The sequence below is a fragment of the Dioscorea cayenensis genome, chromosome 4, assembly GCF_009730915.1.
Source record: "Dioscorea cayenensis subsp. rotundata cultivar TDr96_F1 chromosome 4, TDr96_F1_v2_PseudoChromosome.rev07_lg8_w22 25.fasta, whole genome shotgun sequence".
In the NCBI taxonomy this organism is placed as follows: Eukaryota; Viridiplantae; Streptophyta; class Magnoliopsida; order Dioscoreales; family Dioscoreaceae; genus Dioscorea; species Dioscorea cayenensis.
Window position 1 is genome coordinate 2,425,657 of NC_052474.1, and position 18,659 is coordinate 2,444,315.

Consider the following 18,659-nt stretch of genomic DNA (forward strand, 5'->3'; position numbering starts at 1 on the left):
TCATATAATGTGATGGGTGACTGATTCTGAAAGCAGGGATAACAATTGGTTGCAAGTGAGAGCCATTAATTGCTTTGTGTTTGGAAAAGTACAAACATTTTGCATCCATCTCATCCACATTTCTCACATTAAATAATGCATATAAATTTTTTTTTTTCAGCGAACATGACAAATTATCAATCATTAAAAAAAAACAAATAAATACAATTACGATTATTTGAATCAAACTAAACTAATAAATTTTTCTATTATACATTTTTTTAAAAAAACAATCTTTATACATTATTACTGATCCAAAAATTCTATTATGGATCTTCTTTTTTATTATTCAAGTATTTATTTTTCTTCTTTTTTAACTTATCATATTTTGGAGGTTTTTTTTATTCTTTTTTATTTGTTCATTAAAATTTCTATGCAATATTAAATATTATTTTTATAAATTTACATTTTATATTTAATGTATTTCTACAACTTCTAATAAATTATATTTTCATCTGTTCATTTTTAGTTATCACGTCTACTTAATTCACACCGATTAAAAAAAATTAATTAAAAGTTAGTTGTTTACCTATATTTTATAAAAAAAATTTATTATTTTTCAAAACTATCTTTATTTAAAATTCCACTAGTGAAGTATATAATTTAATGGAGTACTCAGTTGATTGTAATTTATTGAACTAATTTTAACTATATATTTAACTATATATTTTTAAAATATATTTTAAATAAAGATAATATTAAAATGTTAATATAATTTTTATAAATTTTTAAAAAAATCAAATTTTTAATTATTTTTTTTAATCGATGTGTATAAGATTAAATTAACAATATAAAAAACACGAAGGGCGTAATAATTTATTGTTCTAAAAAAATCAGTGGAGAGGTTATTTAAACTCTTTTATAAAATCCACCTCTCTATATATATATATATAATTGATAAATATAAAAGTAGTCATTTATTGAAGTCATTTATTGATGTAATGAGGTAAAGATAGAATAAAATAAAATAAAAAATAAAAGGTATGGAATTGAGGGAACTGTAAATTTAGCTGTCGCGCATAAAGGAGGAGGGATCGATCATCGATGTGGAGCTTAGCTTGTGAATTGAATGGCAAAGAGTTTGGTTGGTGGTAGTGAGGTGGGAGGGAGAGAGGGAGGGCCATTAAAAGCTAGCCAACTGCTTTCTGTCCCTTCATCAGTTCATCTTCTTTGTTTTCAACGCTTTTGTACATTTGTTTTTATTTTCTCACTTTTATTTTGATATTTCTTGCAGATGAAGTATTGTTAGCTAGTAAACATTATTAAGTGTTTTTTTTAATATATTCAATAAGTTTAGTTTGAATTTTTAAAATGGATAGTTTTAAAAGTCAAACTAAAGTTTTTGAGAAACATGAAATTTAGATTTGCATGAATAAGCATTACATCACAAATTCCAAAAAATAAACTGAATGAAAGAAAATATAAAGATTAAGACAATAAGTAATTTAAAAATAATATATTTACATAAGAGAAAAATTCCAAAAAATCTATAATATAAAAATATTTGATATTATGATTTTGTTTAATGCTATAAGTGTTATATTTATTTATTTATTTATAATAAATATGGACAAACTTCAATCCCAACCCCCTACCAGCCTTTAACGCAAACATAAATCTAATGCCATATATTTCCTATCATATTTAATGTGAACCGTCTCTTTCATCTTATGCACAAAAGTCACATTCCGAAATTCTAATTCTAAAAAATCTAAACAATATGATCCTTTTCGAAATATATATATATATATATTCATAATCTCATTTCTAATCTCGCAGACACAAGTGCAATTCACTTATATAGTTAACGTGCATGCATGCATGGATTAAATAGTTTACTGGACTAGATAAGCTTTGCCCATCTTGTAAACTGATAAAACCAAATTTTTTAAAGGGAAAAAAAGAAAAAGAAAATCACAAGAAGAAAGAATATAAAATTATTATTATTTTTTATTTTTTTTTTAAAAAAGCAATCTTATATGATGTGATCTTAAAGTTCTTTGCAATGCTTGCAGGCATGTTACTTTGGCTTTGTGAGAACCATTTGAACCATTGAAACGAGAGCATATATAAGATGAGATAGAGAAGGTAAAAAGACACATAAAACAACAGTATGAAACAGTGATATCAAAGAGAACCTCACTATTGAGACTCGTTACTTATTCTTTTTATAAGAACAGTGAAAGGAGCTTCTAGCTTTTGAAAACAATAGTTCTAATCCTTAAAAAGCCATGCATGCACCGGAGTTTCATTCCTTTATATATAATATATATAGGTTAGCCAGAATAAATGAATCAGAGAGTCAACCATTGGATAGTCCAATGGTATGACATCAAAGTGTAAGGGGGGAGGTCATGGGTTCAAATCTCTCCGCTAACAAGATCGTTTCTACACTATGCTCATACATCGCTCAATTCAAATTTTACTATACTATTCTCATACTGCGATATATCATCTGACACCCGGGTTTCTAAGATCTTGTTTAGTCTATTTATATTCATAAAAAAAGCACAGTGACATGCCTATTATTCAAAATTGAATCAGAGAATATATATTATGTTATAGATCATACATTCAGTGCAACAATCTTATTTTTTGTCACCAAGTGTTTGATGATTAATTGGAGTTAAGTGGAGACACATATTTGTAGCTCTTTTTTGTTAGATATATTACAAATCAAAGTAAAATATATAATTTGGATTTATCCTGACAAATATAAGAGAAAAAAAGACAAGATTTTATAGGACATGACATGTTAGATTTGGGTGTTGAGAACAAACATGTAATGTGATTGTGGAATATAAGGAAATGGTACAAGAAAGGAATAATAAGTTAAGGAACTTGGAACCAAGAATGACAGCTTGGATTTGGATGTTTTCAATAGATGTTTATATATATGGATAAGATAAGATCTATTAATTTGGAGATGTTAAAGTTCAAGGGATAGAAATACATGTGCTCTAGATGTACTTCTTGTTCCAAATGTACACTTAGCCTTGAACCAAAAGAACAGCTCTGAAGTGTTCTACACTACAGTGCTCCTGTTCCTTTTTCCAGTGTAGCTTCGATCAGTAATGTTCACAGGTTTGGCATTTTAGAATATATCAGAGTTAAAAAGAAAATAAATATATTAATAAATGCAGAAATTTTCATCAAATATAATAGAACATTTGCATGTGGGTGGGAAGCATATCTTAAAAGAAAAAGGCAAAGAAAATCCTCCTTTTTTTCATGATTATTATTAACTAATATTCCTAGACAAACATGTTTAATTAGATCTCCACAAGTCTATTAAGAAACAAAGAATGTTCTCAAGTCAAGTCCAATAGCAGTTATAAGAAGCAAGAGTGCATTGGAGATCTATCAGCAATATTATAAGTCCTAAGTATCAAAAGTCTTAAGTCATGAGTTATCACAACATAAGTACTACAAAAAATTCATGCAATCATCCGTACTGATTTACATCTAATCAAACTCAACCAATGCAATGCACATGCTGAATGAAATTGTTAAAGAATCAGTGCAGAAAAAAGGTTATTGAGTTTTATTGGTCAATGGCTATCTTGTATTCTCTTTAATTTGCAAAGATGCTGCTAGTGTTGTTGTTTCTTTTGTTAGAATAACAAACCCAGAGTAATTACACAAGTGATGAGAAACATATAGCATGAGGATGTGAAACAAGTAGGTACTAAAGAGATGTTCTTTAGGACTTTGAGATGCACTAACTGAATAGGCATAATATTACAATCACACTAGACAAGAACAATATCTAGTACTTAATGATCAGGAAAAAAGAAAGAAGAATATTTCAGAAGGAATAACAGCAGAGTTCACCATATCACCATTAATTCACGTTGTCCTCTCTCTACCAATGAATTCCATAAAAAGACAATGGTGATATTCCAGAAATATAAAGATGAAAGAGTGAATGATAGTGAGAATAAAGATATGATAGAACTAAGTGCAATGGTTGATGATATACATGAACATGTGTGTAAAGTGAGACTGGATTTTTAGACCAGAGATTACCAAAATTTAGAGTTATATATATCTGGATATTTGACCAAGGGCATCATCTCCGGAATACTTAAGTAATTATGATATTATTATTATTATTATTTGATAACTTGGTTCAAGTCGTGATTCTAATTAAAAGGGGCGACATCACTTAAACAAGTTTCCCCTCTTTAAAAGTGATTATTTACTTTTCATTTTTGTCTGCGTTTGTTTTTGTTTTCACATGCGAGAATCACATACATAATTAGGATACGTGTTCACAGGATATAATAGTTCACCTTAAATTCTCACTTGAATGACTTAGAAATTGAGTTGCAAGCATACACCCACAACCAAGGACCTTTGGCAAGCACGTTTCAAATCTGAGCAATGAATGTTCAACAAACCAAATCTTATGTAATGGAGCCGATATCTATAAACCAAAAACTATTTGATATATATATATACCATCACAATTTTTGTACGCTCGACTCTTTTGTAATTCCTCTGCAATTAATTATTCGGTAAAAACAAAACAAACAACAGCATGAAGCTGAGCTTTTATTTTTTTTATTTTTAATCTTGATAGTTATTCATAATTTTATATAATTTCATAGCAAATCACGCACAACTTAAGCTCTTCTTTCTCAAACAAGTATATAGATTTGGAGCAGAACCTGGAAGCGCAGAGAATGGAGATTAATTAGTGCAATTTAGGAGCATTTGAGGCTTGGAATTAGCTATCAGATCCTCTTGCATGGTATCTATTATCTAATCACTTGAAAAACAATTGCTCCGGGTGGACAAAGGATAATAATCATAGTAATTAAGTTTTTAAATTAGCAAATAACAGATTTATTATTGGTTATAATAAAAAAGCACAAGACAGAAAGAGAGACTCAACATTGAAGTGTGGTATTTATATCAGTACTTAAACTACATAAAACTTCGCTTTTAGAATGGGATGGTAATTGAACAAGTACTTACAAAAGGCAGCAGTGAGACTGCTGTTTTATCTACTCTAAGTATGAACCTCAAACAAATGGATATCAAACAACAAAAGAGTGCCACGGCAAATCAATAAAACCACCTCCTTACATTCTACACACCTAAATCACTGATCTCTCTAGACTTTGAAATTCTATCACCAAAGTAATGCAACTTTTGACTCTTTGTTTCTCTTTCAGATCAAAACCAATCAACTATCATTGTGCAGCCAGTTCTTCGCCTCCATTTTGTTCATATTCTTTCAAAGCAGCAGCATGCCAATTCTGCAGCTCGGAATGTCCATACTTGGATGCAGACACTGAGTAGCACCCTAGTACAAATATGAAAACAAGTAGAACCAGGGAAAATAGCTGGATGTTGGCGATGAACTCACCGCGAACTTCGGAATCATGTGACTTGCATGTAATGTCATTGCCCGAAAGCTGGCAACCCCGGGGCATCATAGGGCCATAAAGGGTGAAGGCAGTCTGGTAGAACCAGAGGCCCTGGAGGGAGATGGCAACGCCACTGCTGAGATCAACGGCAAAGCTGTTAGGACAGAAAGCACCAGCTACCGTCGAGAAAATGCAGAGGCCAACAAGGATGACAAGCAGAAGGTGGTAGTAACCTTCTAAGCCTTGATGGGATGTGGAGTGGAAGTAGAATAGTAGGAATTCTGAGCAAAATGCTGCAGCTGCAATTAGACATAGTGCTCCGTTTGAGAATGGGAGAAACCTGGAAAAACAACACAATTTAATGCACGGAACAAGTTGCTCAGAGCATGGGTATTTGATGAAAGCTGGTTATTGCTTCACTTTCTATAGTGAATTGAAGTTCAACTTAATTATTGAGGTATAATAAATCTCCTGTTAATTGCAACTTGGCTGAGTGCTAGCAACCTATTACCATGTGGTAAGTTAAAGATCAGCCATTTAATTGGTTTTGTTAATGCCAAAAACCTGAAGATATGCAAACATGAGGTATAGTATGAGATGTCTGAAGAAAGGTAGATGAACGAAGTTTGTTAGGTGAATCAAATGCATAATTTTATCAGGTGAATCGAATGCATTTGTCTGTAATATTTGTTTGACACATTGAGAAGTCAGATATCATTCCCCACTTGAACAATCATATGAATGCATGAGTCATCGACCATCTAAGGAAAAAGGAGCACACATAATAAAAGGAAGTAGAAAGATTGTTGCATTGCTCATAGTCGTGAATGTAACATCATGACCGAAAGGAGGAAAAGAAAAGGACATGTCACGTCTGCCTTATCAAATTGAAACTCTGGGAGTACTAATTTTACATCATACCTAACAAAACGGATAGCTATCTACCAATCGGAGGGATACCACATTAACTTGTAAAATATATTTTGCTACTAGAAACAAATATCAAATAAAACCGGACCTAATAAGCTGAAATTTCCCTAACAAATGAAATATTCCGGAAGTCATAACTGAACCTTTCCCATAAAAATAAAAATAAAAAAACCCTGTAAAGCACATAAATAAGACAGCTATTATCTCATAAATTTAACTCCACAGATTGCTTTTACCTCCATCCCTGTGATAAAGCCCAGATCTACCAGTTTTGTTTCTTTTAACTGTATAATAGAATTTTATTAAAAAAATTTTATTTTAGTGGCAGAGAAATGCACTTCACATAAGATATTACAAGCCATGCTTCTTAAAAGATACCCATTGGCCCTACTCAGTAAAATAGTTGTTATAAAGATCCCCAGTACTAGCGTGAGACCCACAAAAGGTGATAGTTGTAAATGGCAGGCAACTCACTATTGGTACCGCACAAGTGCGCAACTGTAACATAGTTCCAATTTCTCCAAGAATCATGCACACCTTACTCTAAAAAGCATCTTTTTCTTTTATCTTAAAGAAACATGTTCAAGAATGCTAATACTGACTCTCACCAAAAGAACAAGTGTCACTAACTAACCTTTCAAAGAAGTTTGTATATTGTTCCATAGTTATTACAAATGACAAAAAATCTTCCAAGTTAGTAATTTAAATAAACTTTATGCAGCATTGTCCATACTATATGGCCTAGTTTTGTTTGAACTTCCTTTATTTTAATGAAGGGTGGTTCATCCACTATTGCAATTAAAATAATAATTATAATAATAAAAAGTAATAGTATTTTAAAAAACTAATAATTCACTCTGTAATCTGTGTAATGAAGTTTAATATTTCCACACAACCAGCTCTATTTTATCAAAACAGGACCTATAATCACATGAAAAGCATGCCTTATACACGGACATCTTATATTGCAGTTACTAGACAAGCTCAGAGATCACTCAGCAAATAAATCACAAATGCACTTCTAGTTCGTCCAAACAAAAAATATTCACTTTGTCCAAAATATTAAACAGAGATCAATCAAAATGAGCTCTTCTTCATATTAGTCTAAGGAAAACAAAAATGACACTTTTCTTTTTCAGTAGTTAAAAGTGCACTTTCCCCTTAACCAAAAGACAGGGACTAACATGCAAATAACCATTCCAATGTAGCAATCATTCAAATTAAAAAAACATAACAACAAAAAGATAAAAGAAAAGACCCAAAGAAACAAAGAAAGAAAAAAGTTACCTGGTTTTCTCAGAGAGGATGGCGACAATGCCATAGAGAAAGAACATGAGAAGCATACCACCATGCTCAAAATCATTCATATGAGCAGGGTTAAGGATCCCTTCGCGCCCCACAAAGAACTTCAAATGGGTAGAATAGAGCAACTCCACGCACATGTCCGCGAACGCGCCACCTGCCACAACGTACAGCTCCAAGTGCTTCAACCACCCGCTGCCCACCGGATTCCAAACCCTAACACGAAACTCCACCGGCGATGCCGACACATACCTCACCACCGCGCTCCACACATGCCACAACCCCACCGCCAAGAACAAGCTCCCCGGCAGCACGTGCCCTTTGAATGATCCCATATGTACAAGCTAACCACCCTTCGATCTCCCCCAAATTACGCCCTGTTACCACGGCGTTGACCTCTAGTCTTCACTTCCACCATAAATCCATAGCAAAAAAAAAAATTTTTTTTTAAAAAATCAATGAGAAATCATAGAAAAACAGAAAAAGAAACTCGATCCAAAGCCAAAGACAACAAAATCGCTATTTTTTCTCTAATAAATAAACAAATAATCAAGAAAAGCGTGATTATCAATTAAAAAATCTTCGATTATGAAGCAATAATTTGGTGGGGCTTTTCTCGGAGAACAAAGACGGTGGTGTACCTTGAGATAAAGGGAATATTGATTATGCTAAGAAGAAAGGTGGCGATCTGGATTAGGATTCTTGGTTCTCCGTGGCAACAGAGGTGATGGTACCGAGGAGGAGGAGGAGGAGGAGGAGGATTGGCGAAATCGAGAAGAGCGAGAAAAAAACGAGAAGAAAGAGGCGAGGAGAATAGTTGAATAGACTTCTCTTTCCTCCCCGGCTGCTGCGAAGCCGGCGCGGGTCTAAGAGGTGACGTGGCAGGTGTGGGTCACGTGCCTTTTTAGCTGTAATTAATTAATTAATTTTTTTTTTAAAGGATGGTGTTTTGGGAATTTTAATTTGAAAAAAGAATTGTCTTATCCTGTTGGTTGGGAAATTTGTGTAAATGTAACGTTTATATAGTCATTTTTATTCTATATTTCTGTGATAAATTTTAGTGTGGTTTGTTTGTTATTGCATTTAAGCGTTTAAATTTCTAAGTTTTAAAAAAAATATAAATTTATAAGTAAATATAAAGACATATTTTTATAAAGTGGACAACCCACCTCTACAAATTTGTAAAAATTAGATTAATAATAAAAAATTATTACAAACAAATTCAATAGAAGGTGTTATTATATTTATGATCTTTACAAATTATAAGACAAAGTGAATTTATTAATTTTTTTAATTTTAAAATTTTTTTGGGTGCGGACATGACATGACTTTTATAGTCTCATATAACATTAGACTAATTAATAAATTCTTATGTTACTAATAAACCACTTAAATTAATGCATCATTGTACCGTTAACTCTTTAATAGAATAGTTGTGAGTGCAGATTTATTGGCCAAATTTTATATCACCGGATAAAAATATATAGGTTGAATCATCATGCTCGTGCAGATGTCCTAAATTATATAGCGTTTTTATCTTTTATAAAAATTAAAATAAATAAATAAAATAAAATAAAAATAAAAAAACCTTGATGGAGGTGGCTCCATTAATTATAATATTTGTATTTTGCATTAAAATATTTGAAGGAATTTGATTGATATTTGACCAACGATTATTAACGGAGGGTTGCATCGGTAAAAATCCCATTGAGTAATAGCGTGGCAATCAATGGTCAGCAGAGGGGGCAGGTGGGAATTAGATGCGGGTTGCTCAGTGGGGTGCATGCCCAACCTGACCGTCGGACACGTGTCAGTATATCATCGGTGGTATCTAATTCTTATAACTTTGATGCAACACTGGCGTGCTCGTCGTCACAGATATATATTGATTAGAACGTTGTTTGTCGCCTTTCTTATGGTTCAGATAGAGATCTCTTTCAAAATAAAATTTTTTCCTTAGTTTATTTTATTAAAAAATAATTAAGTTATAGATAGCCAATGTCTCATCATTCATTCATCAATTGGGGCCTGAATTGCTGATTTTTTGATACGTGACAGCGTTTAAGCAATTTTATATTTGGGAAAAAGTCTTCTTGTTGTGTGTGTAATGAAAGAAAAAAAAAAATAGAGAACTTTTTGTTTTAAAAATTTCTAAAATTGATTGAAAACAAAATAAATCAATTTTACTTAGTAAATATATATTTATTTTGTAATTAAAAATAAAAATATATTCTCATAATCAACATATGACTTCAAATGAGACGTATTAATTAAGAAAATTCAAATAAAACATTGTAAGAAAATTATTTATAAAAAATTATATGGTGGATGCGCTGTTTGTCTTAGCCTATTTTTATATTTGGTTTTATTTTTTTGATAAATTTATGGTTTATTTATTTTATTATAAAAAATAAGAAAATTCAAATTAAATGAGAAGGCCCAGAAGGGAATTTCTCAGAGGATGATAGGCAATTAATATAAGAACAACTGTAATGAAACAACAACTTCCAACATAAAAGCCTTGCTATTGAGAAGCTGTAAAAACTGAAGCAATTAAAGTTAATTAACAACAAATAAATGACAGAGATACATCAAATTGTCTTCTAACTCTATTTTATGTTTTTAGCAAACAAGCAAAGCAAATATCATTCTCCAAGCAAACAGAGTACCTATATACATTAACTTTTCTTTACAAAAGAAGATAAAAAAAAAACATATCCTCATTTATAATTGATCTTCAGCAACAACTATCAAGTTTACTCAAACCCTTCACTTGAGTTCTGGACCAGAACAACTCCAAGTGTAACAACAGAGGCATACACAGAATTGGGCACCTTCTGCACAACTTTGCCAACTCCAGGGACTCCCTCAGTGGCCCTCTTGGTTAGCAATGCAACAGCTGGGGCAACTATCAGTGCAATTACCAGGTTCCTGCTAACCGCTGTCAGCATGTCAGTAGTCAGTTTCTGGATGAAATCCGCAAATTCTTCACGATCAAGAAGACCATTTAAATTCACATCATATTCCTGCATTAATAAAAGATATGGGTTAGTTCTGTCAGCAGAATTGACTTAAATTGAACATCACCTCCAGCTGCCTGCATCTGTTGATATAGCTGCACAAGAACACATGTATGTGTTCCATGATAAGTTGTTACTTGAAGAAAAGCTTTGTGATAATGTTCTGATCAGTGTTACTTAGATATAACGTATGCAAAAAAAATTTATGTATCCATACACAGATATATTCAAGCATTTTCTCTAGTTACAGTGTGATACGATTGGGGACAATCATTTATTCACCATATGATCCTATTTGTTTAATTAACCCCTTTCTATTTCACTCTCAATCTTAATTTTTTCCTTTTAATTTTGAATCTAAATCTTTTCTTTTTTGGACTGTCGTATCTTTCAGCTTTTTAAATTGCATTTTTTAGTAAATTTTTCTTATCATTGTAAATTTATTCTTATCTTTTAAATAGCGATTTCATGATTTTAAAAATCCCATCTTACTATAATTTAGATTTTAAAATGATTTAAATCCTGTATTTAACTAAAAAGGAGTTGTTTCACTACAATATTCTGCATTCGTCAAAAACCAATGTGATTCACACGTCCACATGTGTTTACACTTGACACACACAAGCATATATATATAGTATGTATATATGTCTGTGTGTATATATATACATGGCCCTGTTCACTTAATCAATTTTCATTAAATTCAAATGTCAAATACTCTCCCATACTTGGATACTCGGCATCTATATTGAGTCCTAGTAACACTGGTTCTAATGCTGTGGTTTGTTTTTGGGTGAGCTCAAGTGCTAGATTATCACACAGGGTGAACTTGAGATCACCATTTTAATCAGATGAAACACCATGTCTAGAACACCCTAAAATTATGATCAAGAAAGGGCGGAAAAAGAAAGCAGCTTGAGCTATCATTGTTTCTATTACCATCGGAGGCCAACCAATTGAAAAGAAAGAATCAATTATGGCCATAAGAAAAGGTACAGAGTAATGTTTTACTATGTTTATTCGTGGAAGATGACAATTCAAATCTACATTCATATATTTGCTCGTTATTTCCTTCTTGCCAATGATTTCAAATTTTAGTTTCTTACTTGTTGCAAAACTTAAAGATCGACTATTCCATCACCATGAATATGTCCAAACTCCAAAGCTACAAACCCTATCTGCATGGTCATATAAGAGATCTTAAAGATCTTTAGTTCCAACTACAAGTCCAAAACATATTTGCAGGCAATACGCCCAATAACTGAAATGACATAGTTCAAATTAGGTTTTTTTTTTTCTTTTTACCTTTCAATTGCCATATTTGTATAATTGTATCCCTACGGATTACAGCCCTATAGGCTAGCTCTCACCACAAAATTGATGACCAACAGAGGCGATGGACTCTTGGTAGGTAAAGGCAGCAGGAAGCTATCCTAATACCAAACGAGTGAGATATAAACAGCACACATGACAGAGGATTGGACCCAATATATCACAAATTATAAGAATATGTTCAATAATGGCAGCAACAACCTCTTAAAATGGTATCCTCTGGATATAGTAGCAGGTTTGGTTGGGAATTAAAATTTGTCATGGAACATTTAAACAACACCAACTCAAACACCTAAGTACAGATCACTAGTTATCTCAACAATATGCATTGAAACTCCATTATCAGAGCATCACTAGGCCTTTTACAACTGCAAAACCCTTAATCTCCCTCCACCTTCACAACCCTGCATCAACCACCATCTCCATGTAAAACCTCTCAGAGGAGTTCCATTTCTCTTTCCTGGTCTGTCAGCTTAACAGCATCCTTGATCTCCATTTGCATCATTAATAGGCCTTATTATTCTAGCCATCTTTTTCTACGGCTATTGACACAAATTCTCAGTTTCATCCATACACTAATAAAACTACACTCCCTTGATATGCTAAATCATCACAGGAGAATAGAAGATATGCCTTATTAAGTCATTACTTTCTTCTATTGTTCAATAAAATAAATAATCATTCAACAGGATTTCTCAATGGCATTCTATTAAAGGATATCCTCCCCAATTCACCTTCCTCCACATCAGATGTTTATAAAACTGCAGCTCTCATGCATCAACCTCTAGTGATTTTTTTCGTGATGAGAGAACATTAATCCACACACCAAAACTATAACCCAATTGAATAATAACATAGAGCAGAGCAAATGTTCAACTTTTGATTGAGTATAGTTGACAAAATTAAATAAATAAATAAAAAGAAGAAGAAGTTTATCAACAATAATTACTAGAACTAAAAAGGGCAATAAACATCAAACATCCTGGAGAAATCCATCTGGCACGTAGTATTGCTTGCAATATGAATCAAACTGTTCTCTTAAACACTAAAAAGAGGCGATTTTACCTGCATCAGAGCCCTGAGCTCAGCCTTCGAGGGCGGATTATTGTGAGGACCAGGCAAGTATTTGTTGATATCGCTAAAACAAGCAACACAAACCAAACATGAGAATCAAAAACCCAGAAACAGCAAAGAGGAGTAGTAGGGCAAAGATGGATTACTTGTAGACATAGAGAACGGCGATGCAAACATCCTCGAAGGTGAGAGTGTCCTTGCCGGAATCCTCTTTGATACGGTCGAACACCTTGTCGGTAATTTTCCTAATTTGCCGCTCCCTCCACTTCCTCCCTGCTCCGCCATTAACAACCACCGATGAATTGAATTGACCTCAGATGCATAGAAATGGTGAATCATAGAGGAGAATAGGAGGCTTACCGTGGAGCATATCTTGAATGGAACCGAAGACTTGGCCCATGCCGGAGTTCCCAGCGAGAGAGAAAGAGAGAAAGAAGAAGGATTGGCGCGATGAAGACGACGGCGATAAGAGAACAAGAAATTCGTGATCGGAAGTTAGCTAGAATGAATGATTTGCTGACACGTGGTCGTTACGATTCGTGATGGATGCTTCATTGGCGGGCTTGTTAATTTCACGATTGTGATTTTGTTTTTTTTTTTTTTTGGGTCCGGGCCTTGAAAGTTGCCCTTTCTTTGCGGCTATGGTTCACTGATTTGATTGAATGAATTTTAATATTGTACTAGATTTATGTACCCGCGCTAACGCTGCGGGTTAATCATATCTAAAAAGGGAAGATTCTGAAAGATAGTATAAATTTTGGAAAATTTGTTAGTATGCGTTTTTCGATATGAGAAGTATCGCATGAGATGTGAAAGGTTGAGAAATATATTTACGGAATATGTTATATTATTTATTGAATAATAAAAATGATTTCGTTTTCGATGTTTTTGAAAAGGAAAAAAATAATTTTTAAGTATTAAGGATTTTATTTTAGTTTTTTTCTCTTTTGTTATAAAAATTGAAATAAGATACATATCTAATATATATATATATATATACGAGACACTTCGTCATTCAGAGAATTTATTCTGACTTTATCATTACGTAAATATTAATTTAAAGAGTAATGTTTGTTGTTCAAGTTCTCATCTTCAACTATAAAGCAGAAAAGGGGAAAAAGTGAAAATAACTTCATCCCATGCATGGTTGTATTATGGATGTGTATCGAGAGGCAGTGGAGTGTTGACGTTGTCATCCATAGCGCGAGGAAGGTTGAGATCGATCAGTGCCTAAAGATGGGATTTTGGGAGATGAATCACGAGGAATATTCACCGTAATCATAATTTAAAATAATCAATAATAATGATTGAAAAAGGAACATATTATAAATAGTATTCAAAATTTTATAATTATTACTTCGAGTTTTTCAATTAATTCCTTTGCATTTGAAGAAGAAATGATGATCTGCGATGCGAGTTTGAGGGTTGATGAACCCTTCTTCTAGAACTTTGTCGATGAATGAAAGTAGCGAGTTATAATATCCATCAACATTTAACAAACCATACTGGGAAAAAAGTATAAGTAAGTTATGTATCATCTTTTTATAATTTCATGTGTGTATATAGAGAATTGAGATCAAATTACCGGGTTTGTTATGTATGCCTAATTGTGCTGACTAATTACTTCAAAAAGTTCTTCAAGAGTTCCATAACCTCCTCGAATATTAAAGACAATATACTTAAATTAGTAATTTTTATTTTTTTGTATTTATAGTTATCTATGGAAGAAAGTAGATATAATAATCAATTAGAGAATATATGAATTTTTAAGTATAATGAGTGATAAAAGAGTGGTAACAAAAATTAAAAGTATTTTTGAAAATGTTATTTTTTTTTCAATTATAGATCAGTGTTCTATGTTAACTATTAGTAAGCTTTGCAAATGGATATATAATACAAATTTTATAGAACTTAGTTTATGCGTATTTTTAGTGATCCACATGAGGAAAGTGTATTTTTTTCATTATATTTTTCATTGAAAGTTTGAACTGCAAGCATTAATATATATTCGATATACAAAACTAAAAGAAAATGAGTTTTCATTATATGTGATATTATGTGATAATAAATGCAATTTATATACTAACCTGGCAAAGCAATAAAGGCATCAGCATAGTTGCCCATCTCTGCTTTCCTATGGTGCATGTCTATAACCATTTTTACTTCTCCGACAGTGACACCAGTTATCTGAAATTCAAATGGAAAAATGGAAAATTACATACAAATATAGTATTGTATAATATGTTTTCATATGTATGGACAATTGCAGGGATATGTTTTTTCATTAAAGGGCATGAAAAAAATATACACATAAAAAATAATGGAAGAAAAATGAAACAATTTATTGTCATACCTCTCTACCCATTAGAGCTTTTGGAATGACACTAAATACACAGATAAAAGATTTCGTTAATAACTTTAGCAAATTTTCATTAAATAAATGAAGGTATTTTTTTTTGGAAAATGTTTGGGGAAAAGAGATCCATACCCTATAACATTTCTACCACCATTAAATACAGTCTGGGAAATCAAACCCATTAATCCAATACTTCCTCCTCCATATACCAAATCAATGTTCTTCAACACCTGACAATGGTAACATTTGGCAAAATATTTCATCGGTGTTTAAGAATTTACTCATATTTTAAGAAGAAAAATTGAGAAGAGGAAAAAGGAAGGAGGAGAATTGTAAGATAAATAATAATAACTATGTAGATAGAAACCAAACCAGTTCTTTGCCAAGATTTATAGCAGCATCTTGGTAACTTTTTTTCTTTCCTGTACTACTACCGCAAAAAACACAGATCGATTTGAACTTGGATGCAGTGCTTTTCTTTTCTTCCTCCATTTTTCTTTTTAGTTTTTCTTTGGTTGGGTTGAAACCTAACAATTTGAATGGATATCATCCATTATATGTGGAGAACACGATTTAACTTTATTGAGAATAAATTAATACATATACATTATTAAAGGTCTTATCTTGTTGTGTCATGTCAATTATTGACATAATTGAAACAATATAAAGTTAAAGGAATGTCAAACTTTGTAAAATGTTTAGAAGATAAAAACAAATGATTAATAGCTGGAGATTGACAAACATTGTAGTAGTTAATTAAAAAATGTTAAGCTTGATAAAAATGACTATGTATTTTTTATGCTTTAGTATTTTTTTATATTTAAGGCATATATTATGTTTAAGGTGATATATAATGATTTAAATTAGCAAAAGTTAGATTATTATTATATTTTTCTATTCTTGAAGTTTTACTTTTGAGGATATTTGTTCTCACTATGGATGCTAAAGTTACATGTCCTGCTATGATTGAGAGACTTACTTTTTACTTTTACTCAATATATATATATATATGCTTTGTTTGATGGACATTTGTTTTGTTATGATTAGAAGAGAAATGTCTTATTATGATTGAAAGAGCTTTCCTTCTCAAACCCTAGCCATCAGAATCAACGGTCGGATCTCTCATCTTCTACACTCTCTCTCTTTGGCGAGTCGCTTTCGTAGAGCTATAGGGTTAACTTTTGCTCAGTTTGATTTGTATCTTTTTGTGAGTTTGTTTTTACTTATTAGTTTGATCATCTTTTTGTTTATATCGTGACGCAGCGGATGACCTAAGCGAGATAATATTTTTATAATATAATATATATTATAGTTTTAGCTCTAGGGTGTAGAATCGCTTAGCTTGATTAAGCATCGTTGATAGGATGTTTTTCTTTAAATACGGCATTAATTCTTTTGAGGAGGAATTAGGATTCGGGTGTTTAGGATTTTTCTTAGTTTAATTGATGTGGATGACAGGAGATAGAATATATGGTGAGGATAATATTATGATAGTGAAAATAATCTCAAATTGTGTTTTGTGAATAATTTCATATATGATTGTTATTATTGATATTATTAATATTGTTATATATGATATATTATTTTTAAAATATTTCATGATATAATAAGTATTTGTACATTATGTATATGTTTTTATTGTTTTCTAAAAAGATATTTTTAGGAGGATTTAATTTTGTTAATTGTCTTTACATTGTAAAGTAAGATTTTGCTAAGATTAGTCTTCCATGTATCAAACGAGTGGTTTATGGAGTGAAGACCAATAAACAGCAAATACCAGCACAGAGTAATGTCGAGGTATATTTACTGAGTATGTATGATAATTTATTTTATATCCTAAAAAGATCTAATATTATATTATACATAATTTAGAATATGGTGGGAAGAGGCATGCTATGTTAGCGAGACTATTTCGAGAGTGAGAGATTGTGATGGAGCAATCATGCCCGATGGTAGTGACTTCAAAGAGGAAGGTTTGATACCAATTGGCCGAGAGAAATAGTGAGTGATCGTGCTAGGCAAGAGGACGTCCACATGGAATTACTGTCGCTTTCAGATTGTTGGAAAAATGAAAGCTTATCCAACAATGCATGAAGTTAGCGAAGGAGTTTGTAGTGAGGGATGTACATTCATGCGTATCCTCTGGAAGGACCCTCGGCGAGATGATAAGATTTTTGGGCTCGCACTGCTGTTTCCAGAGTGGTATTTATTGAGGGAAAGCGGGTCGGCCTTTGGATCGGCTACATACGCCTATTCACGCCAATCGCGAGCTTATTCTATGTTGAAAGAAGGCGGGTGCTGTCATGGCTCACGAGTGGTAAGTTATATTTTTCCTATTTCATAATTATAATTAACATAATTTATATAATGTATGTAGTGTTTAATTGTTCCACCTACTTCTACCGTGTTATCATTAGTTTTATTTCTTGCTCCTCTCTCTACTCTCTCTCTCTCTCTCTCTCTTAACACTCCCATGCTCTTCTTCTAGCTTTTTATAGTCTCGATTATATATATATATATAACATATATATTTCTATTCAAACTTTAGTATAAAGACGTTCATACGAAAGATATTCAAATTTGTTATACATATATGGTTTAAGTGCTAAAAGTAACAATGGGTGTAATCCTTTTTGTATCTCGGTGTGTAGGGTGTGTGTGTGAAGCTATTTAATAAAATTATTTATACGAGTGGTCGCTTGAATTTGTCTGCAGATAATAACTCGATTAATGATTTAATATATATATATATATCTAAGTCTTTGATCACTTTCACAAGGTCTTAATAATTAATCTATATTCATATTACTAAAAAATAAATTAAAAGCCTATTTATTCATAACAAAACTTATCTAGTTATCTTATTATTTTAATAACATAATCTTTATTTGCAATACAACATTGAAAGTCATGAATATCATATTTGTTATAGTATAAAATTGAAAAAAGCATTTAATTGGCAAAAACTCTAAAATGGTGGTAATACACATCCAATCATCGCCATGATTATTAATATCAAAGTCATCACCAATAATATTCATTCTCCTCCTCCAAAGGAGTAGGTACCGGAGGTAGTAGTGGAGGAGTGGAGAAGGCATAGTAAGGAAACCATAGGAAAAAATTAGTTTGAGCTCCATCGATACCACTAAAGGTAATTGATGCGATGCCATAAGCCAATCTGCTCTCTATTATATCAAATGTACCTAACCAATGTCTCTTTCTAGAATG

At 32.0% G+C, this 18,659-nt stretch overlaps 2 protein-coding genes and 1 pseudogene across 3 annotated transcripts; all 3 read right to left on the minus strand.

Annotated features, from left to right (window-relative positions):
* Positions 1-4,931: 4,931 nt before the first annotated feature.
* Positions 4,932-8,548, minus strand: LOC120259384 (transmembrane protein 45A). 2 transcript variants are annotated; one of them, XM_039266976.1, is made up of 3 exons: positions 8,291-8,548; positions 7,635-8,057; positions 4,932-5,757 (listed from the first exon to the last, which is right to left on the minus strand). In XM_039266976.1, the coding sequence occupies exons 2-3, from the start codon at positions 7,982-7,984 to the stop codon at positions 5,241-5,243; spliced, it is 867 nt and encodes a 288-aa protein (XP_039122910.1). In that variant the 5' UTR covers positions 7,985-8,057; positions 8,291-8,548; the 3' UTR covers positions 4,932-5,240. The 2 variants fall into 2 exon arrangements, with proteins under 2 accessions (XP_039122910.1, XP_039122909.1); XM_039266975.1 differs by having other exon boundaries at positions 7,635-8,052; positions 8,291-8,547.
* Positions 8,549-10,194: 1,646 nt separating this feature from the next.
* On the minus strand, positions 10,195-13,591 carry LOC120259591. The gene is made up of 4 exons (XM_039267227.1): positions 13,436-13,591; positions 13,222-13,348; positions 13,067-13,139; positions 10,195-10,675 (listed from the first exon to the last, which is right to left on the minus strand). Exons 1-4 carry the CDS (start codon positions 13,473-13,475, stop codon positions 10,406-10,408), a joined length of 510 nt encoding a protein of 169 aa, XP_039123161.1. The 5' UTR covers positions 13,476-13,591; the 3' UTR covers positions 10,195-10,405.
* A 636-nt stretch (positions 13,592-14,227) lies between these two features.
* On the minus strand, positions 14,228-15,923 carry LOC120258230 (annotated as a pseudogene).
* Positions 15,924-18,659: the final 2,736 nt, after the last annotated feature.

Bases quoted from the DNA above. Each gene is read 5' to 3' on its own strand.
- LOC120259384 (XM_039266976.1), bottom strand. From the start codon at position 7,984: ATGGGATCATTCAAAGGGCACGTGCTGCCGGGGAGCTTGTTCTTGGCG. The intron at 5,758-7,634 runs GTAACTTTTTTC...TTGTTTTTCCAG, and splicing joins ATCCTCTCTGAGAAAACCAG to GTTTCTCCCATTCTCAAACG.
- LOC120259591 (XM_039267227.1), bottom strand. From the start codon at position 13,475: ATGGGCCAAGTCTTCGGTTCCATTCAAGATATGCTCCACG. The intron at 13,349-13,435 runs GTAAGCCTCCTA...ATGGCGGAGCAG, and splicing joins CATTCAAGATATGCTCCACG to GGAGGAAGTGGAGGGAGCGG. The intron at 10,676-13,066 runs GTAAAATCGCCT...TTATTAATGCAG, and splicing joins AGCTCAGGGCTCTGATGCAG to GAATATGATGTGAATTTAAA.